Source organism: Hyperolius riggenbachi, chromosome 7 (genome assembly GCF_040937935.1).
Source record: "Hyperolius riggenbachi isolate aHypRig1 chromosome 7, aHypRig1.pri, whole genome shotgun sequence".
Taxonomy (NCBI): Eukaryota; Metazoa; Chordata; class Amphibia; order Anura; family Hyperoliidae; genus Hyperolius; species Hyperolius riggenbachi.
The window spans coordinates 224,079,635-224,103,544 of record NC_090652.1 but is presented as its reverse complement, the minus strand read 5'-3'; the positions used below and the strand labels follow the sequence as shown (position 1 = coordinate 224,103,544).

The following is a 23,910-nucleotide window of genomic DNA, read 5'->3' as shown; positions in this document are numbered from 1 at the left end:
ACCTTCGGAATTTGGGATAGAAGGGGAAAAGCATACATTAGTCTGACACTCCAATCTATCGAAAAGGTATCTATCGCCCATGGCCTGTCCTGGGGCCATAGGGAACAAAAGAGTTGACATTTTGCGTTGCTCCTCCTTGCAAATAGATCCACTTCTGGATGTGCCCATGTCATGCAGATCTCCTGAAAAACCTCCGAGTTCAGGGCCCACTCGTCCTGCTTTAGAGCCGATCTGCTTAGGTAATCCGCAAGATAATTGTTTACACCCCTCAGATGCACTGCTCTGATGGATTTTAAATTTTTCTCTGCCCACAATAGGATTTTTGAGGTCTGAGACCATAAAAGGTGACTCTTCGTCCCTCCTTGCCTGTTGATGTATGCCACTACACTGGCGTTGTCTGAACGTACTAGAACATGACAGTGGCTGATGTAATTGCGAAAGTGAAGTAGGCCCATCCATACTGCCTGTAACTCTCTGCTGTTTGACGATCTTTCTTTCATCAAAGTGGACCACCGACCCTGAGCCCCCCATCCCGAGGAGCTGGTGTCTGTTGTCATGATTTTTTCGACTGGAGAAAACCACGGTCGACCTTCGGACAGACGTACTGGATTCTGCCACCAGCTGAGAGCTGCCTTTACTCTGAAAGGAATTAGCAACCTTCTTTCTAAGGACGCCACCTTTCTGTTCCAATTTTTTAGGATCCAATTTTGGAGTATTCTTGAATGGAGTTGTCCCCACTGGACTGCAGGGAAGGAGGAGGTTAGAAGGCCTAGAACCGACATAGCCCTTCTTAGCGTAATGGCACCTGTGGTCTGAAAAGAAAGAACAGTATTAAGAATAGCAGTTATCTTTCTCTGAGGCAAACACACTTTCTCATCACAAGTAGAAATAACAAAACCTAAATATTCCATAGTCTGTTTAGGTTGAATAGATGATTTAGACCAGTTAATAAGCCATCCTAGAGATTGGAGCAATTCCAGAGCTGAATTAATCTGGATTTTCAAGGAATCTACTGATTCACCCCAAAACAAAAGATCATCCAGGTAGGCCAAAACATTAATAGATCTTTTCCTCAAAACAGCTAAGACCTCGGACATGACCTTCGTGAACAACCAAGGAGCCGAGGCTAATCCAAAAGGTAAAGCGTTAAACTGGAAGTGCCTTACCTCTTCCTGAATGCTGATGGCAAACCTTAGGAACTGCTGAGACTGTAGCTCTATCGGGATGTGTAGATAGGCGTCCTTGAGATCCAATGATGCCAGGAAGCAATCCTTCTGTAACAGACTTATAACAGAGGTGATATTGTCCATCCTGAATCTTCGATATTTTACGGCCTTGTTCAACCCTTTCAGATTGAGGATGAAGCGGAACTCCCCCTGAGGCTTTTTTACAAGAAAGACCGGCGAATAATATCCCTGACCCCTCTGGCATGATGGGACTTCTCTGATAACTCTTTTTTGTAGTAACATAGTCACTTCGTTTTGTAATGCCAATGTTTGAATTTCTGTCTTTGGCCTTTGATTTACCCAGAACCTTCGCGGGGGGGGGGGGGGGGGGGGGGGAGGGGGATACTGAAATTCTATGGCATACCCTTCCAACACAACTTTCTGTAACCAGAGATTTTGAGGAAGAAGGAGCCACTGCTCGTAAAAATGGGCCAGTCTTCCCCCCACCGGGATCCTGACGTCATTGTTTATTTTGCTGGGAGGTATGGGCAAAATTTGATTTGGCTTTCTGAGGCCTACTTGGACCCCATCTCTTTTTCGATGAAGTCTTGGGGTCTTGTTCTGGTTTAGAGGAACGAAAGGAGCGTTTGGGTGGAAAGGTCCTCCTTTTAACAGGAAAATTCTTTTTAGCATCAGCAGTTCTTTCCAAAGTCTGCTCTAACTTTGAGCCAAAAAGAAATTCCCCCTCACAAGGTAGACTACATAATTTAGAGCGGGAAGAGTTATCTCCCTGCCATGTCTTTACCCATATACCACGTCTAGCAGAATTTACTAAAGCCGTGGTCCTGGCAGTCAACTTCACCGTATCATCTGCTGCATTAGTGAGATAATTGGTGGAATTGAATAGTTTAGGAAAGTCCTTTAATATCTCCTCTCTAGGAACACCAGAAGCAATCTTGTCCTGTGTTTCCATCAACCAGTATTTCAGGGACCTACCCACTGCTGTTGAAGCTACTGCAGGTTTAAAAGTTAGTGATGAGGACTCCCATGCTCTTCTGAGGAGATTATCCGCTTTTTTGTCAATTGGATCCTTTAGGTTTCCAAAATTTTCGAACTGCAAATCTGTTTTCTTTGACACCCTGGAAAAAGATGGGTCAAGCTTGGGAGATGTACCCCCGAATTTCTGGTCCTCCGCACAAAACGGGTATCTACGATTTAATGAACGAGGCCAAAAGGCTCTCTTTTCAGGTTCATCCCACTCCTTCTTAATCATATTTTTTAGAGAAGAATGAACTGGGATAAAACTGGACTGGGGATCTGACAAACCTTCGTACATCTGATCCAAGGGTGTCAAAGTTCTCTGTTCGACTGTAATACCCATAGCCGTATGCATATCAGATAATAGATTCTTCATTAGATCCGGGGAAAAAGCAAATTTCTGCCCTTTGTCTGGCCTATCAGATGTATCCTCAGCGGAAATCTCTTCAAAGAAAGATATTTCACCCTCCTCCCCAGAATTTTCTGACTCCTCTGAATCCTCTCCCCTCTTTCTCTTAGGAACAGATAGGGAAGGTATAGGGACAGTGACATCAGGAATAGCCGAAGTGCCCTCCATAGGGGAAGTGCCCTCCAAAGGGGGGATGTCCTCCATAGGATCTGCTACAGCTGATGAGGATGATGCTATAGCAGAATCCTTAATTTCTTTTATGGCTGAAGACATCCCCGAGCGCATCCATCCCATTAAGTCTTTGAAAACTACTGGGGATTCATCCTTGACAATTTTATCTGTACAATACTGACATAATTTCTTAGATGAAGGAGCAGATGATGATATGCGATTATTGCAGATAGCACATCTTCTTTCTTTGGAGGATGATGAGTGTTTACTCAGAGTGGACTGAGATGATTTATCCTTTTCCTTATCTTTGTCAGCTTTTGGAAGTTTAGGCTGAAAAATATAGATAAGAAAAAACTATCAGTCCCCTCAGTGTAACTTAAACAGCATAATCCGCAGAAACAGCGCAAACAATATCTCACCAGAGAGGGTTCAGAGCCAGTCCCTGCAGATTGCAGTGAGGAAAGGCCTGCGGCGTCCTCCATGATCCACCAACAGCATTGAGTCATGGACAAATAACAGATCTTTTTTAAATCTTACCCTCCTCCTCCTTAATTGCCAGCAGCTGCCTTTGTTCCCAGCAGCCAATCGCCGTAATGATCACCGCCGCGGGCCTGCAATCAGGCCTGATCATGTGATCAGTCATGTGGGACGCCTGCACATGACGTTATCGCGCTTCCGCCAGAACTTCCGGTTAGCGCTCTGCCGTCCATAAAACTTCCGCACTCCAAGGAGAAGCCTCCACCACGCTGGGCGCATAGCACACTGAGTCCCCTGCTCAGCCCGTCCTTGCCTGCCCCACACGCTGCACCTGCCACCTGACATGGGAGCCCGAGGCCCCTCCATCCGCTCCTGTCCGGGACAGGAAAAACAACTGAGGATCATTGTAAGTGGCTTGTATTTATACATGTACTGCTGTCCATTATGCAAATTTGTTTGTTTAATAGCTTCCTGTCCAGAATTGGGAGGGGAGACAAGTCTCAGAGGAGGGGTGCTGTCCCAGGGACGTTCTGGGAAAAAAAGTTTGTCTTCTTAAGGGCTTGTTCACACTAAGAGCGTTTGCAGGTGTTTTTTTGAGGGCAGGCGATTTCAGAAATCGCCCTAAAAGCGCTTGTGCAATGATTCCCTATGAGAGTGTTCACATATAAGTGGTTCGATTTCGATCCGCTCACCAAAGCGCTGCCTGTAATGGAAGGTGTAGGGAAATCGCAAAGCGCTTGAAAAAGTGCTTTGTATAGAGCTTTCCCCAGCACTTTTAGAATCAATACATTGTATTTATTATTTTCCGGGTCAAAGAGTTCACTTCCTGAATGATGTCAGGAAGTAAAAAAACAAAATGCTCTGCAAAAGGGCTTAGAAAAGAGCTGTACAAAAAAAACCTAATGCGCAGGTAAGCGCCGGGAGGCGCTAAAAATAAATTGCAAAACGCTGGCATCAGAGATATATGATGTGAACAAGGCCTAACAGAAGGCAATAGGCATATTATAACAGTCAGATGAACCAGTCCTTGGGCTACAACTTTGGGGATCCCTTATGTACATTGTGAAGGCAGTGCATAAAATGTCAGTGTTATAGCATACCTCCCGACTTTTTGAGATAAGAAAGAGGGACACTTAAGCCACACCCCTGATCATGCCCCCATCACACCCCTAGTCACGCATACCATAAATATTTCATAAGAAAAATATGTTGTTTTATAATTCAAACCACACTGATCCTTTCGATCCTTGTTCATTTTCCTTCATATTAACATTTTAAAATTAGTAATATATCAATTTAAAGGATGAGAATAAAGTTTAGAGTCAATCAAATAGATTTTTTAGTAGAGAAATATATATATTTACATAGAAAGAGGGACAAAGTCCTGAAAGGGACAAATGAGGAAGAAAGAGGGACAGGTTTCCCAAAGAGGCACTGTCCCTCCAAAAGAGGGACAGTTTGGGAGCTAAGGTTATAGATTTCTAGGCAGGGCCGGGCCGAGGCAGAGGCTGGAGAGGCTCCAGCCTCAGGGCGCAGTGTAGGAGGGGGCGCACAATTCATTCAGTTGTCATTCCCAATTGTGTTTGAAGCAGAAAGAAATAGGAAAAGGAGATACATGGCAGTGACTACAAGTCAGATAACTAGAGATTAAGGTGTTGGGGAGGTTGGGGCGGAGCAGTGCTTTTCAGCGCTGCTAGCTTTGGGCGCAGGCAGCGCCGCCATAGACTGTAATAGGAATCAGTCTATAGCGGCGCTCAGTGAGGAAGGTCGGCTCCGTCTTCACGGAGCCGAAGTTGTTTAAAAAACACAATAATTCGGCCTCCAGCAATCGCTGGAAGCCGAATTATTTCATTCCCCCACTATCCATGTCGGCCTGGAGGGGGAATAGTAATTAAAACGCCCCGGACTTGTGCAGAAGCAGGACCAGCCATTTAACAGCTGGATCCTGCGCCCAAGTCTACCAGCGCCGTATTCAAATGTACGCAGGTTGGGGGCCCTGGGGCGCCTCTTAGTCTAGTAGCAATCAGTGTGTGACGGCTGGGGCGGAGGGATGGAGGGGCGCACTTTGGTGTCTCAGCCTTGGGTGCTGAAGGACCTTGTCCCAGCTCTGTTTCTAGGCAACAAAATAGAAATGTATTTGTTTTTATTCATATTCCGCTTTTTCATGCAACGAGTATGGCACTTTCTGGGAAGGGTCAAAACTTCGGACTGTTCTTGGAAATATGGGGCGATTGTTTAGTATGTCACATTTCGACTGCACCACATGGATGAAACTGAACATGAACGCTGCAAATGAGACAGTGAAATAGACGCGCAACATTAGCCAGCGCGATAACCCCACTTCAGGCAGCTCAAAGTCGCATGCCTGACGTCATCGTGTGCGCCGCTGTCAGGAAGGACCCCGGCGCAGGTTGTCCAGAAGGGCAGAGATATGTTTGCAGCGACAGCGGTCCGCAGCCTGAGGCTGACCTGGAGATGTGGGGTGATCAGCACGGTGAGGGTCGCTTTTATGCGGGAGCGGAAATCATTGTTATTATTGTAACCAGTGCTGTCACCTGCGAGTGCGCCTTCTGTAAATGACATTGAGTTATGTGCCTCTATTCTATTACGGTACTGTCATAAATCATTGATAAATGGTTATGTCTTTTGATGGCCCCTATTGTGCTCATAGCTTCAATCCAAGAAATGAACATTTTGTCGGACTTTAGTTTTAATCTGACAACTGCAAAGCCAAAATTAGTGGGGTTTGAACCAAAACTTTGCTCAGATCACATATATGAGCAAGTTACCAGTTTTATTACATAACTTAACTATGCTGTCAGTTAATTAGTAATTTACTTCTAGTTTTAAAGAGAATCTGTATTGTTAAAATCGCTCAAAAGTAAACATACCAGTGCGTTAGGGGACATCTCCTATTACCCTTTGTCACAATTTCGCCGCTCCTCGCCGCATTAAAAGTGGTTAAAAACAGTTTTAAAAAGTTTGTTTGTAAACAAACAAAATGGCCACCAAAACAGGAAGTAGGTTGATGTACAGTATGTCCACACATAGAAAATACATCCATACATAAGCAGGCTGTATACAGCATTCCTTTTGAATCTCGAGATCATTTGTGTTTCTTTCCCCCATGCACTGAAGTTTCAGGCTGCTCTTTTCTTCCTGCAAACAGTTTTGCCCTTGTTTGTAATTCCTCAGTATGTGAAAGCCCAGCCAGCTCAGAGGACGATTTATCCAGCTTGTAAAAGATAAGAGAGAGAAGAGAGAAGCTGCTCTAATCCTAAATAACACACAGGCAGTGTGCATAGAGGGGCCAGAAAGGGTGAGTTCATAGCAGAACCACAACACTAAAGAACTTGGCAGCCTTCCAGACACAGGCCGACAAGTCTGACAGGGGAAAGATACATTGATTTATTACAGAGACTGTCATAGTAGAAAGTGCTGCAGTTAGCCAGAACACATTAGAATAGCTTTTGGAACATGTAGGATGATAAAAAACAGGATGCAATTTTTGTTACGGAGTCTCTTTAACTTGCACTTGACTAAAAAAAAATATATAAAAATTGTGACGTGATCTAACACCTGCAGAGAAAAGGTCACACAAACGCATATTTGCAAGTACTTCAAAGTGCCCATCCATTGGTTAACTTTGGCGTTTGTGGCCAGGAGGCTGAGTTGCCCGACAGGTGAGCAGTTCAGCCGCATGTGGAAAAGAGGCCATACTTGAGAAAGGAACACAGCCTAGTTCTAAGTAAGATTGGGGCTTTATGTACACGTTTATCCCATCAACTTACATGTCACTTAAAAATACAAACTGTGCTGGGATTGGGAACTGGGATTTTAAAATGTCTTATCTAGATGATTTCCCCCCCATTTATGTCTGTCTCATAATTTTGTGCAAAAGGAAATCATTTTATGAATTATAGTAAAACCTTGCATTGCAAGTAGCCAAGTTTAGGAGCAATTTGCAAGACCAGCACAAAATGTTTTAAAAACTTTGACTTCATAAGCAAGCATCGTCTTGATATACAAGCAAAAAAAAAAAAAAAATACGCGTGTCACGTCCTCACAAGTGACCTCATGGTTCTCCCTTTTGAAGCTGCAGGGTTGTACTTAAAGTAACCTGAGATGGGCACTTAAGAAAAAAAATACATATCTGGGGATTCCTCCAGCCTCATCGCTCTCTCGCCATTCTCCTCCGCCTCCTCATTCTTCTGCAATTGGCACCAGAAAGTCGTCCGGGCCCAGCTTTGCATGTGTGTCCCTGCTGCGCGTGCATGCTCCCATCGTCCTGGAGCGTTCTGTGTCAGCAGGGGGGTGCATGTGCGGCTGGACTGCGCCAACCGGAGGATTTTCCGTGGCCAGTTGCGGATGAATGAGGAGGACGATGGTTGCAAGGGCAGTCTGGAGGTGGCTGGAAAAAGCTCCAGCTATGTATTTTTTTTTTTATTTTTTTTTATTCCCCCATCTCAGGTATTCTTTAATCCAAATGTAGGCACTGTACAATATCACATTTCTGTGAAATACTCAAAAGACATTGGGTAAATTCTTTGTTAAAGCCACACAAAAAAAAAGTTAATTTGAGGAAACAAATAGCAATGATTATGTTACATATAGTGAAAAGATTTTTTACATTTTTACTTTATACAGTACATTGCTTTGTAGTGAATATTTTTTTTTTTTATAAATGTTTTTGGATTCTGGAAGGAATCATCAGTTTCCATTAATCTTTATGGGGAAATTTGGTTTGATGTCTGAGTGATTTGAATTACAAGCAAATCTCCAGAATGAATTATGCTCACAAACCAAGGTTCCACTGAATGTGTATTTTTTTTTTTTTTTTTTTTTTTTAAATCTAATTTTAATCCATTTGTTTTCATGATTTCTCCACAAACAGTCCCAGTTCCATGTCAGCTCAAGACAGGAAATTGAGTATGGCCACTTGGCATTTATTCTTGGTGATCGGGCAACCAAACGGTTTGGACCAAACAGCAAGATAATCACAGTTGATGGGAACTTGGCATCTGGGAAAGGAAAAGTTGCACAAGAACTCTCACAAAGGCTGGGTGAGAATAAATATATTTTTATGTAGTTTTACAAGTGAGGACTCAATTCCAGGGCTGTGGAGTCGGAGTCGTGGAGTCGGAGTCATGGAGTCGGGCAATTTTGGGTGCCTGGAGTCGGAGTCGGGAAAAAATGCTCCGACTCCGACTCCTAATGAATTTGTAACTGTAATTAAAATAGAAAATATGATAAAATGTTCTATTTCTCAGATAATAGTCATTAAAAATAATGTATAAATACAGTATATATACAGTAATAGCTGTCCACAAAAATGAAATAAACCAATCCAAAATTAGTTACTTGTGCTGCTTCAATAAAGCAGTTCCCGTATTTTAAAGGTCAGATATACATATCTGATTGTGACTGTACAGTATATATGATGTGTACACAGGAATCTCTTATATATACTAAATAACATCTATGCTGTAAGAATACAGCCTAATGTGTAGCTGTGTCACTAATAGAGATGGTCAATGAGATGGAAATAATTGTGCACTGATGCTGATTTATGCAAATGTATGCACTCCCTTTGCTGATGAAATCAAAAATTTGATATGTTGTTAAAATTTGGTTTGGTGACTACAAATTAAAGGGTACCTGAGACAGATGAAAAGTAAAGTTTTATACATACCTGGGGCTTCCTCCAGCCCCCTTCAGGCTAATCAGTCCCTCGCTGTCCTCCACCACCCGGATCTTCTGCTATGAGTCCTGGTAATTCAGCCAGTCAGCGCTGTCCGGCCGCATGCCGCTCCCACAGCCAGGAACATTCTGCACCTGCGCAATAGTGCTGCACAGGTGTAGTATGCTCCTGGCGGCGGAGTGTGTGCATGCGCACTACGCCCGACTGGCTCAAGTACCTGGACTCATAGCAGAAGATCCAGGTGGTGGAGGAGGACAACGAGGGACTGATTATCCTGAAGGCGGCTGGAGGAAGCCCCAGGTATGTATAAAACTTTAATTTCATCTGTCTCAGGTTTACTTTGTTACACAGTAGTACTATACTCTACATATGCACTCCCCACAGAGCTGCAGGGAATCCACTGAGAATGCTGTGCACATTGAACCCAGAGGTGTTGTCTGTCACCCATAAACCTTGTTCAGATTGTGCATGAAGAATGTGTAATAGAGGAAGAATCTCCTCATTCCCCTGCAGAGTACCTGCACATCATTCTTACATGTACCCACACTTACATTGCCTAGGGCCTGATAGATGTTCTTTGTTCCGGTTTGTACCTTTTACAAGTACTCTTACCAAGGACTAGTTTTAGTCTAAAGGGAATAAATATAGTAGTCTACATATCCTTCTCACTTCAGTTGCCTTGTAAAATTCCTAGGCGTTGGCAGTTAAGAGACGAATTTCATGTTATATACTTTTAATCAACAAAATTGTAAAATGCAAATTAGAGGAGTCGGAGTCGGTGGAATCCTAAACTGAGGAGTCGGAGTCGGTGGATTTTTGGACCGACTCCACAGCCCTGCTCAATTCACTAAGAACTGTTAGGTAAAAATTTCATGGGGTTGATTCACTAAACCGCGATATTTAATAATGCGCATACGGCGTAACGCTACAATAGCGCTATCAGCAAGTACGGTATAGCGTGCGTTCATTATAACTACTATTAATATTCACTGTGTCCCCAGGAGTTTGCTGCAGCTTCACAGTGTCTTACATTAAATATTTGTTAGCAATAACATTTGATAAACTATACCATGAAAATTCACAGTATACAAACATTACACAGCACACAACACAAGTCACACTACACAGTATCCACATGTTAGATTGCCTACAGTGATATACAATCAATAAAAGTTATGCTTGCTTGGCATTGTACATATGACCAACACAATTTAATTATTGCTTAATAAAAATGAAAAGCTACACATAACCCAAAAACAGATGAAAAATGTAAAGTACACATACAAACAAATAACACTTACTTGCCCAGTCGCAAACTATTCTGAAGCAGGTACTGATGAGCAAAGGTTATATAGGCCAAAAACAGCTGACAAATGTTAAGAAGTACCACCTATTCAAAATGCTTGCATCATTTAACATTACACACGTAACTTCTACGCATTCAAAGTAACGCGCGCTATATAGTTTCAGCGTGCATAACTCTCTATGCAGTTGTAAAGCATATTCCCAGCGTGCGCTGTGCATCTGTAATGAGCACTGTCTACCCCACCGTGTGATGTGCAGTTTGTATTGCACTGCGTAGTTTTATGCGTGCTGTGTAGTTTTTAAAGCGCATAAAACTTTACGCGCACAATGATGCCCGTAATTCATGTAGCACTCGAGCACTATACAATAACGTAGTTTAGTGAATCAAAGCCCATGTGAGTTAATACCTCATGCAGAAAATTAAAAATGTTTTAGTATTCACTAAGATTTCACACATACAGCAGAAGTTTGGTATTTTACGAAGGAACACAGCTTACATTCACTAAGACCTGTTCTGTAAACAGTAGAACAACTGTGGAGTAGGTCTCTCTTCTGTTACGATGATGATCTCCCACTTTTGTGCAGTGACAGCATTACAAAGGTAAGAGGCATCTACGACATCCCTTTAGACCTGCATGTCCCCTTTTAGTTTCTCTGAATCTGTCTATCAATCTTTCTTGACATTTCTTTTTTTAATCGCGTGCATTTAGGTGAGCACACCATGCTTGGATGATTTCACCAGTTGCTCCTTGACATCTGGGCGCAGGAGTCTAAAGGGTTAACGTCTAAAGGACTGCAGGGAAAACCCTCTTCTGTGCTTTCTCTCTTTGATGCCTGAGGGAGAGAAGCTTGTCCCGACCCAATAGCATATCGGCACCAATTAAAGAAGTAGCAGGACATGGTGTCTCCTCCGATTGGCTGGCTGCTTTGTCTGTAACATATTATCAAATGCTGTTTGTTGCTTAACAACAACTGTAGGCTGAAGATGAATACCTTCCTTCTCACTTGATTTACCAAATGCTCTAACCTTTGTGAATTAACATATTTTGAGTTGTTTACCTCACAAGTCGGCAATTTACCTCAGTGGTCGGTAATTTCAGCCTTGGAGAATTCACATTTGATAAAATGCTTAGTGAATCGAGCCCATAGTGCGGTGTGATTGTCCTGCGGCTTGAGAGCCCAGGGCAGGGCAATTGCACCGCACCATTTCCCATTGCACATTACCTCGTGGGCAGAGGGCACCAAAAGGGTAATATGCATAGCTCCACCCCCAAACAGTGATGTGCACCCTGTTGGACAGGAAGTACATAACAGTTTTTCTGGCCGATCGGCGCATGTGCACCGCCACTGCAGCAATCTAAGTAGTCTCCAATTCAAATACCTGATGCGTGGTACCATTCAGCAATGCACTGTAGAGTCTGTGTTGCCTCTCCATCGTTGTAACTGATTCCGCCACGTTGCATCAGGCCTGGAACCCACTGAAAATCGCAAACGCAAAACGCAACCGCTAGCGTTTCGTCTGAGCGGTTTGCAAGCGGATTCATGCACGTTTTCGGTCGCGTTTTGCAACAGTGTATTTTTTTGCTCAGCGGTTGTGTAGCGTTTTGCGGTTTTATCCTGATTGGACCTGTGAATTATTTTTAATTTTGTTACAGTGTGCTGAACCGCAAAACGCAAGCAAAACCGCTCAGTTTAGGTTTTGCTGAGCATTTCTGCTAGCGTTTCAATACTTTACATTGAAGCGCTAACGCTACCAAAATGCTGCAGGTCCTGCGTTTGCGTTTCTGGGAAACGCAAACGCTCCTGTGGAAGTTGCCCCATCCATTAACATCAGCTGAGTGTTTTGGCAAAACGCTAGCGTATCGCAGCGCTGTCAAAATGCTCAAAAAAACGCTCTTGTGGGTTCCAGCCCTCACAGTTGGTGTGGCCAGTCTCCTAGACTAATGGCCACTGCAGCAGGGGAGCGTACCGAAATGCAAAGCCATGCACCATGTGTGAAAGAGGCCTCCATGGTAGTCTTTCATGGTTGCACATAAGTGGTGGAATAACAACCAAAGTTTTTTTTTTTGTTTTTTTTTTTGGTAGCATTTATTAGTTTACATGTCTGTACCCTGGTGGAAAGGTTTTGTATAGAGTTCTATTTTAAAGAGTGGAAGCTGACATTGAGGCTAGGTTCACAGTGATCAGTTGCATAATGCATGCATTATGAGTGTGAACTGCAATGGAGACTGGGCATAGACTTTTTAATTCAAAGCCTACATGCAGGGAGTTAGAATAACGTGATCAGTTACAATGCAGTACCATGAACAGTGAGTGAGTTGACATGCAGTATTATTCTGCAACGCTACTGACCACTGTGAACAAGGCCTTAAAGTGAAATTCCAGTTTAATGAAACACAATGCTGTGAACATGTCGTTGCTGCACGTTCAAGGCTTCCACAGAATGAATGTTATTAAAACTATCTTTCCGAGTCATACTTCAGGAAAGACTGGTAGAAAAGATGTTTCTCCTGTGGTCTTCATGTTGGACAGTGGGTGGCCTCCATTTTTATTTTTTTCCAGGATGCATGAGATGAATATATAGGCAGCCATCTTGATTTTCTTTTAGCACCTAACACTTTGTTGGGGTCACTGGCCTAGAATGAGCGTTAGATGCTTGGACCCTGATGTGGCTTCACTGACTACATGCTTGTTGCAGGTGTATGAATAAAAATGGTTAAAGCCTAAGCTCAACATGACAGCCAGGCACCTGACATGGTTCATAAGGGAAATGAAGATGACCGCCTCTGTGTACCTCTCACTTTAGATTTCTTTTAACCTTTCGAGGACCACAGGCTTACACCCCCCAGTGACCAGGCCATTTTTTACAATTCAGCACTCTGCAGCTTTAACATGTAAGACAAATTAAAAAACACAATCAAGGGCCCGCAGTAGTGTATTATTGACAGAGGCGCTGTACATTGCTACACAACTTCTGAGTTACTCCTATCTGTATTTTTGCCTGAGGAGGCAGGCTTGAGACCCATGAAACGCGTTTCTGGAGTAAGAATTAAAGCTTGTTTAACCATACGCAACAGGGCCCAGGATTGCCTTGTGGTGCAGTCGTTAAGGCTTCTGGCTACCCATCCACCTGCGCCTGCCTGTATGTATTCCTGGCATGGTGTTGCAGAGTTTAGATAGTAGGCGGTGGGTGGCTTACCTCCTTTTAGCTATGCAGGCCATGAAGGCGCTGGTCTGACGTGAGGCTGCGGGCAGAGAGTGGCCTTGTCGGCATCTCGTGAGACTCCAGGCAGCATGGCAGGGGAAAGTTCAGCGTCCAGATGCTGGGACACTGTGTTACCATGCCCCTGTGTTGTTACATTGCTCTCTCCAATTTGGGCAAACTACTAGGCTTGGTTAGATGCTGACAAAGCTTGAATAAATAGAGAGCTCCTCTCTATCAGTGCACCCCCTGCTGTAGAACTGCTGGATTGGCTATCTGGGCGCATAATATTATTTATTTATTTTTTTTAGCCCATATATGATGGGGAATGAACTAGGCCTGAACGATTTATTGTTTTTAAACCGAAATCGCGATCACGGATGCGGCGATTCCGTGATCGTCAGAGTGGCGATTTTTTTTTTTTTTTTTTTTTTTTTTATACGATATCCCGCGCCCTCCCGCTCTGCACTCCCCCTCGCCGCTCTGTGTACAAGTCGTGGCAGCTCAGCGGCTCTCATTCCCGCCGGTTCGCCTGCAAACTTCATTCTCCCGCTGTGCGCCGCCTCTCCTCCTCCGTCATCAGCTCTTTTGGCTTCTTCCTCTGCCTAGCGTGTCATCAGCTGGGCGGGCGCCGGGCATCAGACTCCGCCCACAGGCTCTCACTCGTTTCCCTGTGCAGGACAGTGGAAGCTGCCTCAAGTAGACTTTTAGTGGCTGGAAGAAGCCTGTGCACCGGCAAGTAAAGCTTTACTTTATTTTACCTCAGAGCCTCCACACACTTGTTTTCCCTCTCCCTCCATTGCTAGCTGGGCCTGTCAGTTAAAAATAGTGTGGCAGGCAATCAGGCTCAGGAAATGGAATTACAGGATCACAGTTCAGCGCCCGCCTCCTTTGCACAGTAGAATTCTGAATGAGGCTTACAGCCTGCTAAAGCTTCATTTGAAGCAAATCGTGGATCGAATCGAAATCGCAATTTCTGACAGAAATCGTGCGATTCAATCTGTTCCTAAAATCGTTCAGGCCTAGAATGAACAGTGCAGCTTTTAAAATGAGAGCTGTCAGTAGCTAGTTGAAACCTGTGGAGGATGAGCAGTCCATTGTAACTCCAGTGTATTCAAACTAAGTAATGTGGCCCACTAAAAAGATCTTGCTAATGTAATGCTATGGGTGATTTTTAGAAAATTAAATCCCTCAAGTGGAATCACAAACAAAGCATTACATTAGCAAGAGCTTTTCAAATCACAAGCGCTTAGAAAAGCGTTGCAGCAAGTCCCAGCAAGCTCTCCCAGCTACACATACCTGAATCCATCTGCAAATGGATAATCAATTTCTTAATCGACAGGAGACAGCATATTAGACTTGGGAAACACACATCAAGCTCTCTGACAATCAGTACTGGTGCACCCCAGGGCTGTGTGCTTTCCCCACTGCTCTACTCACTTTACACCAATGACTGCATCTCCACAGATCCATCTGTTAAGGTTCTGAAGTTTGCAGATGACACAACAGTAGTTGGTCTCATACAAAACGGGGATGAGTTTGCATACAGGCATGTAGTGGGACAGCTTTCCTCCTGGTGCAGCAGCAACAACTTGGAACTAGGAGATCTCCCCCCAGCACCTCCCCTTAACCATAAATGGATCCACGATAACCCAGGTAGAGTCATTCAAGTTTCTTGGGTCCACAATCTCAAACAACCTAAAATGGGATAACAATACGGCCACTATCGTCAAGAAAGCGCAGCAGAGGATGTACCATCTAAGGCAGCTGAGCAAGTTTGGCCTACGTAAAAATCTAATGGTGCAGTTCTACACTGCAATCATCGAATCCACCGTAACATCATCTATGACTGTATGGTTCGGCTCCTGCTCAGCTTTAGAAAAGGGGAGGCTGCAGCGCATCATCCGATCAGCGGAAAGGATAATTGACTGTAGCTGCAGGCTCTTTACGCTAGCGAGTGCAGAAAGAGAGCAACCAATATTGCCTCTGACCCCTCTCACCCAGCTCACTCCATCTTTCAGCTCATGCCTTCAGGAGTAAGATTCCAGTCAATTGCTACTAAAACTTCCAGACACAGGAACAGCTTTTTTCCTCAGGCAGTAACCATACTTAATGCTGAACCACGCTATAGCTGCTAGGACTTGAAAGTAATCAGCACAGAACTGAAAATGAACAATTCTCACCTTGCTTACTGCCACTATACTCACATACTGTCTCTGACTTGTAATATACATACTGTCTGTACTTGTATTTTTTTGTTTTGTTTTGTTTGTGTTTGCGTTTGTTAAGAAACTGCCAAGACACATTCCTTGTAGGTGCAAACTTACTTGGTGAAATAAATTGATTCTGATTCTGAAAAGGCTGCAAGTGCGATACCCCATAGTACATCCTTGGTTGGTCAGGTATTGTCACAAGCCCCCTAGTGGCCGGACTGCACAATGCCTTCCAATCTGTTTCAGCACACAGACCATGCAATCTGTGGTCGCAATCGGTGCGCAGAAACCGCTGTGATTTTGGCAGCAGACCGACTAGAAGGGAGCTTGTGAGTTACGATAATACAAACTACACACTATTTCAGGGTATAACTGCCACCACTCCTACAGAAGGGTAGGAGGCCTAACTAATACCTGCAAATAGGAACGGTTAAAACACACTCTATTTTATCTAGCTATCAACAGTAGTAGCGACTCTTCAGAAGCTACAATTCGGTTTGTGCGGCTGAATAGCAGGGGTAGCTGAACAAATAAATTTCTTTTTAGAAGTCTTTATTATAAATGCAATATAAATTAATATATACAGAAAATCATTAAAATCAACAATTATACAGACAATAATAGTGCAGTATGAAAATAAAAATAAGGGAAGAAATAAACAAATACTTAAGCCAGGTGAAAATATGTCCTTTCTGGAAAAACGCGTGTAGTTCTTTGTTTCAGTTCAGGAGCCAAAGTTCAGACAAGATGGTCACTACTCTTCCTCAAAGCAGCAGCATGCTCCCATGAAGATGGTATTCGGAGGAATAAATGATGAGTCCCTGGCAAGCATTTTTGAATGATCCACATTTTTTGGTCTCAGGTTCAGCCCAGGGGCTGGACAGGGTGCGGTTAACCTCCTGGGTAGGTTCCCGGTGCCCACCAAATATGACATTTTCCATATCTTAGCTTATACTTCCCACACACACATAACAGTCACAGATTTATATTCCTCAGAATATGACAGTTCATATGGCATCAAACTTGGTTGCTGTTGCATGTCCGGTTACGAAGTAGTGGAATTCCTTGGGTTCTGGGTATGTCAGTGGCCTCAATTTAATATTAAAATATTCACCAGATCCGGACCAGCAGAATGAGATAACTTTCATACCGCTCATATGAATGGTATTCCTTAAACGGGCTAAAAATCATATACAGAATTTATTTCTAAGCTTCTCTAGACCCCTGCTGTGTGGGAAGCTCGCTTTGCTTGGGGCTCACCAAATGGTATTCTTTTCAAAGGGCATGTTCACACTTGGGTGTCACTGCCCATGAAGGAACTTTTTTTGATGAAGTGAATTACACAACCAGGTCTTCTCAGAAAGCCACTTGTCTCATGAAAAGAAAGTTCTGCTAACAACTGAAATGCTAGATTTCCAAAAGAAGACCCAAGGCTCAACAGTCTGCTACCCCCTAGACATAAAATCTTGATCTGGCAACGCAACGACAATCGGTGTAGGAAATGCAGGCAGCGAATGGCACAACATGTATTATTTATTTATTTATTGTACTTATAAAGCGCCAACATATTACGCAGCACTGATATGTATGGAATGTATGGATGTATGGAAACACATCCTCCATTCCTGTTAGACTTACCGGTAGATGGTATTTCTGCGAGTCCTTCAGGACGGCCTCTATAGCCCGCCCTTTTTATTAAGGAGCATGGATCTCCAGGTAATAAAGTAGAATAGTAATGTATTTATGATGTTTATTCACTACGAGGCTGGTACTCTGTTATTACTGAGGAGCTGTGAGGGTTAACCTTATACTACTACTTAATTTATGCCTAGCCTGTGTTTTTCATTGTGGAATGGGGCAGTGTTCTCTCATGTTAATGCTGTCCTGGAGGATTTGTAGAAATACTGTCTACCTGTAAGTCTGACGTGGATTTTATTTCAGGTTATGATGTGTGAATGTGGTGACTGCAACAATGAAGGCAGTAGTGATGGTCATGTCTAGGAGAAACCATATGTTTGCTCAGCTGATAGATTTGGAAAGCTCAGATTTGCTGTGATCACATCCTGCTTTAGCACACTTTAGCACATGACTGGGACTAGCAAATCAGAGACTTACATATGTATCACATGCTTCTCCATGAGTTCTCCTAGACCTATTCATCACTAGAAGACAGCATATTCAAAAGCTGTAGAATTTGAAATGTTTTTTTTTTTCAGGGACAAAAAACATCTACAGATAACTTTATTTTTTTTTTTTTTTCTCTTTTAAGACATTATATTTCACTTTCCTTCTCTGTAATTTTTCCATCTCTGCCAGGTATGAAGCATTTCCCTGAAGTTGATCGGCATTATCTAGACAAGAGTCTTGGTGATAACACAGAATACCCCCCAGAACTCACTGGCCATTTCAGCTTGGAGAAGTTTTATGAAGACCCAAAGTGTCCCAATGGGAATGCTTACCGCCTTCAGTATTGGATGTTCAGCATGCGCATGATTCAGTACGCAGATGCGTTGGAGCATCTTCTGAGCACAGGTATCTTAAAACCAGTCTGCCTTAAGGTGCCCATTAATGGTAACATTTTTCCTTCAGATTTGATCTTTTGACGTGGTTTTTATGATCAATCAAAATTGGATTTTATGATCGAATTGGAATGTAAAACCTTCTTGAACCTCCTTGGTGGTAACCCCGGCTTGGTGTAAAAGAGAGTGGTAATCCTGGGGAGGTGAGTCTGTTCAGGGGCTGCTGCAGATCTTTCTGCAGTATGTATTTTTCCTGCTTTTAGGATTAAAACCACATGAAAAAAATTGTACCACTTTTAGACCCTTAAATCAGGAAAGAATCATACCGCCAAGGAGGTTAACTGGCGTCAAGTCCTGGAGGCGGGGATTAGCAGGAAACGAGCGCCTTCCCTGCAAAGACACAGAGACAGGATACGTTAGCAGCCATGCCAAGTCGCGATCGGAGCTGGCAGGCTGCAATGTAACAAAAAAAAGATAATAAACAATAGTACAGCGCTGCAATCCAGCGCGGCGCTGTACAGGGGAGAGCCCTGTCACTTAGCTGTCCCTATGATTGACTTACAATCTAATCCCTCTCATAGGCTGATGCCTGAGAGTGGAATGGTTTGTACGGAAAGCAGTCAGGGCCAATTTAGAAGGCACAGAGAAAGGGAAGAAAATAAATAAATTAAAAAAAATAAAAATAAAAAGCAAGCCAATCCTGATGCCATATCCTCCCTTACTCTCCTCTGCCTGATTGTATATGCATTGCCCAGCCTCCTCCCAGTCTTCAGGCACTCCCACCCAGCTCTGCAATAGAAAGTGCATTGTCTCAACATGAGAAATATTGGCCAGTCAGAGAGGAACAAAGGTGTGGGAGGGGAAAACAGGAGGGAAAGAGACTTAAGCCAATCATGCTGCATTAGTTAAATCTGAGGGGAAACGTGCCCATACACTAACTTGGATTCCCGCCTATATACAACAGTTTTGAGCACTGTGACTGAATCTGCTGTGAAATTGATAATGCAAATGCTGACCGACCGATTTCCATTCAAAATAGATTCAGTCGATCTGTCCAGGCAGACAAATTCACTCAATCGTTGCGGGTTGGGAGCGCGTTGTTCAATTCGGCAGCAACCGACGCAGCATATTGGCAGCAAAATCACCTGTCCGGCTGGTGCGAGTCCCCGGTATCCATTCAGTCACACTTCTTCCGGCTGGCCATATTCTCTAGGTCCTCTTCACTTTCTGTCGCGTCCTGTGACAGGCCGAAGTTCAAACAGTAGTGCGCCGTCTACTATTTAAACTTCCGCTTGCCACAGGACGAGACAGGAAGTGAAGAGAACATGGAGGAGGCCGAAAGAAGTGTGACTGAACGGATCCCCAGGACTCGCGCCAGCGGACAGGTAATATTAGTGCTGCTGGCTGGGGGAACAGGGGCGGCGAGTCAGGCGGAAGTGGCAGCTTCACAGTTTTTAAATCAATTTCATGCTGAAATCTATTCAAATCTGTGTGCAGTGTATGGTCAGCCATTAGATTCCTCTGTGAGCAGATTAGATCAGAGAGGGATCTATCTGTTGGTTGGTCTGGTGGTAATCAACCAGTGTATGGCAGCCTTAAAGATGCAAAAAAAGACAACCCAGCATGCCCTGCAACTTCCTTTGTGCGGCAGATCAGATAAGAGTCAGGTAAACTGGGGAATGATCATTTATCAACAAGAAAAGTATAGTGATTTTTTTAACTTGTGGACTGCTTGGTTAGCATCCTTATCACTTGTTTACCAGATAAAAATAAAGAATTGATTTTATGCCCGACAGTTACTTTAACCACTTCAGCCTTCAGTCGTTTTCACTTTTATGCATCCGAGCAATGTTCACCTCCCATTCATTAGCCTATAACTTTATCACTACTTATCACAATGAACTGATCTATGTCTCGTTTTTCCCGCCACCAATTAGGCTTTCTTTGGGGGGTACATTTTGCTAAGAGCCACTTTACTGTAAATGCATTTTAACAGGAAGAATAAGGAAAAAACGGAAAAAATGCATTATTTCTCAGTTTTCGGCCATTATAGTTTTAAAATAATACATGCCTCCAGAATTAAAACTCACGTATTGTATGTGCCCATTTCTCCCGGTTATTACACCGTTTAAATTATGTCCCTATCACAATGTATGGCGACAATATTTTACTTTGAAATAAAAGTGCATTTTTTCCGTTTTGCATCCATCACTATTTACAAGCTTACAATTAAAAAAATATATAAATATTTCATGTTTACATAGATATTTAAAAAGTTTAGACCCTTAGGTAAATATTTATGTGTTTTTGTTTTTTTTAATTGTTTTTGTTTTTTTTTTTATTATTATTAAACATTTTATGTGGGTATTTTTGGGAGGGTGGGATGCAAATCAATTTTTTTAGGACATATTGGTCTATTTTTTAATTATTTTTTTTGCATTTTCATGCAGTTAGCTTTTTGGCCATGAGTTTGTTTACAAACACGGGCGCTTAGAGTGACGTCGGGGGAAATGGGAACAGAAAAACCTCAGCTTCCGTGCGAAGCTGACGGTTTTTCTCGGGGTGAGAGCAATCAGTGATCGTGCACCCTAGCCCGATTTAATGATTGCCTGGCTAGTGAACCGCGGGCCGGGAGTGCGTGTGCACGCGCGGCAGCGGACATGGCCTCCTGGGCGTAGCTAGTACGTCCAGGAGGCCAAAGTAGTTAAAGTGGGGTTGTACTAAAACTAAAATTTCAGTAACTACTCTAATGCCCGGTACAAAATATGCAATTTACTGTCCTATAGACGGGTCAAATAGATTTTATTTCTGACGGTCCGATCTGTTGAAAATAATTGACTGACAGGAATATGCATGGTGTGTACCAGGCATTAGTTGAATACTAATATTTGACTGCAATACCACATAGTCTCTCTGTATACAAATGTTTATTCTTAAGTAACCTCATACACTGGGTCAAATTCCTGCCAATACACAGCAGATTTGATCACTGTGATTGAATCTGCTGTGAAATCGTTAACTCAAACACTGACTGATCGACGATTGCCATCCAAGTCGACGTCGGTCGATCGGTCCTGATGGAAAATTTTGCTTGATCGTTGGCGGGTCGCTAACTGCATTCAATTCGGCGACGACCGACGCAGCATAGCGACAGCAATAACATCACCTGTCCAGTCCCTGGGGTCCATGCTGTCTCACTTTCTTGTGACTAGCTGAAGTTCAAACAGTAGAGCGCCCTTTACTGTATGAACTTCCGCTAGTCACAGGACACAACAGGAAGGGAAGAAGTGAGAGACAGCAGGGACTCTTACCAGCTGGACCGGTGATGTTATTGCTGCTGGCTGGGAAAGCCCGAATGGGGGATGGGGTAGTGAGGCAAGTGATGGCTCCCAACCCTTCTCTGAGCTGGTCAATAAAACTAGCAAGGATTCCCTCTTTACTATGGAAAGCAACATGGTGATGGTAACATTAACTAAAAGTCAAAAGGTTAGGTAGGAGGGACTGGAACAGAAAAGTATAAATGTAGCAGTTGTCAATCAATCTCACTGTTAAACATCAATTTAAAAATGTACTTGAGCATTTTATCATACCAGTTAAGTAAAGTGATTGTTAGGTTTTACAACAAAACGGTGTTTGAAGAGAAAGGCAGCTAAGGGGCAATAGGATGGCAGCAATCCATTTTATCTATACATGTTCATCACAAAGGAAAGAGGCAGTTATATTAACAATTGATGTGGAGAAGACCTTTAGTATACTGTTTGGGGAGTTCCTATTCCAGGCATCGTAAAGGTTTAGATTAGGCCCAGTTTTTATACAACAGATTGAAGGATTTAAATATAAATTTTAGATTAATGGGGTACAAACAGAACATTTTAATATGTTCAGTGGTGTAAGGTAGGAATGCACATTATCCCCATTGCTTCAGAGTCCAGTGAATCGAGTCGTGGAACGCAACTCCATGACTCTCAGGGCTCGTTTCCACTATCGCGAATCCGCATGCGTCCAACGCATGCGGATTCGCACATGTAATGCAAGTGGATGGGCCTGTTTCCACTGTAGCGTTGTTGAGGTGCATTTTTTTTTCAACGGTGAAAAAAACGCACAAAAGAGCCGCAGTATTCGCCTGCGAGTGGAATGCATGCGAATTGCATGCAGTGTGTTTAATAGGGAAATCGCATGCGTTTTCCCCATGCGTTTTTTGCCGCAAATTCGCATAGGTACCAATGTAAATTCACACAGGCAGTGACATGGCTAAAATCGCATATACCCTCACCTATGCGAATTTGCGGCAAAAAACGCATGCAGAATCGCATCCGCATGCGATTTCATCAGCGGTGGAACCAGGCGATTCCGCACCGCAATAGTGGAAACGAGCCCTCACTGCTAGAAATGGTGGTGGACTGCTGTGCACGGAATTATCCGGGTTTCCAAATCAGGAAGCCCGGATTAAAAATTTTAGTCACGCGTTTTACACAATTTACAAATAGGCAGTAGAGACAAAACTAAAGCAATATTTGCAGAATATTTGACAAAAATTCAACATCCATATAAAACCAGCAAATATGTTCGTGATGGTCCTCAATCAGTACGAAGCCTGCAGGACACTCAGTAGTATACCAGACTTTAAAGAGAAACTCCGACCAAGAATTGAACTTTATCCCAATCAGTAGCTGAAACCCCCTTTTACATGAGAAATCTATTCCTTTTCACAAACAGACCATCAGGGGGCTCTGTATGGCTGATATTGTGGTGAAACCCCCTCCCACAAAGAAATTCTGAGTACGTACTCTTGGCAGTTTCCTGTCTGTGAACCCTGTTGCATTGTGGGAAATAGCTGTTTACAGCTGTTTCCAACTGCCAAAACAGCAAGCAGCTGCTACATCCCTTGCCAGTAGTAAAAATGTCACCATGTGATAAATGTCAGCATATAAATCAGGGATTTAAAAGATTTTACAATGAGCAAACACTGACTAAATTATTTATACATAATTATTGTAAAAATGAAGCACTTTTTTTATTACATTATTTTCACTGGAGTTCCTCTTTAAGTGAACCCGAGCTGAAAATAAACTGATGAGATAAACAGGTTTCACCTACCTGGGGCTTTACCAACTCGCTGCTTCTGCTCTGTGCCCGCACCATCCTGGAACGATGTTTCATTCCCCCGCAGTGGTTAAGTTTCATTTTCAGCGACTAGTCAGTCCCCTGAGCCACTGCGCCTGCGAGGCCCTGGCCACTCGTGTCCTCGCTCACGTCATTGTCCTATGTATGCGCAGTACGAACATTTTCAGCATGACGATGAGAGCAAGGACATGCGAGGTGCGGGCCTAACTGCTCGCCAGTCGCCGAAAACTAAACTTAGCTGCTGCGGGGGCCCGGACCATCATTCCAGGATGGCACAGGGTGGCTGCAGGGGCTGGTAGAAACCCCAAGTAAGTAAAAAAAAAAGTTTTTTTGTTTTGTTTTTGTTTGTTAAGGTTCATTTGAAGTGTCCATAAATGAAAATGAAATATAGCTGTAATTAGCTTACCAGTGATGTTTACTATATTCCTGACAAGGTACCAACAAAAGCTGTTATGCTCTGTTCACATCTAAAATCAAAATTGCAAACTCAAGCGTTTAGCGATTTTGTGCGCAATTTATTTTAGAGCTTAAAAAAAACACAATCCAGGCTCCTCGCCTTGAGCTAGGACATTTAAACTCTTGTAG

General features: G+C 43.2%; 1 protein-coding gene across 1 annotated transcript in view; it reads left to right on the top strand.

Annotated features, from left to right (window-relative positions):
* Positions 1–5,625: 5,625 nt before the first annotated feature.
* NDUFA10 (NADH:ubiquinone oxidoreductase subunit A10) overlaps positions 5,626–23,910 on the top strand; it is a 48,352-nt gene continuing 30,067 nt past the window's right edge. The window contains exons 1-3 of the mRNA XM_068245306.1: positions 5,626–5,755; positions 8,156–8,324; positions 17,999–18,214. Coding sequence (XP_068101407.1) covers positions 5,693–5,755; positions 8,156–8,324; positions 17,999–18,214 — 448 coding nt within the window. The 5' untranslated portion in view covers positions 5,626–5,692. The remainder of the gene's footprint in view (positions 5,756–8,155; positions 8,325–17,998; positions 18,215–23,910) is intronic.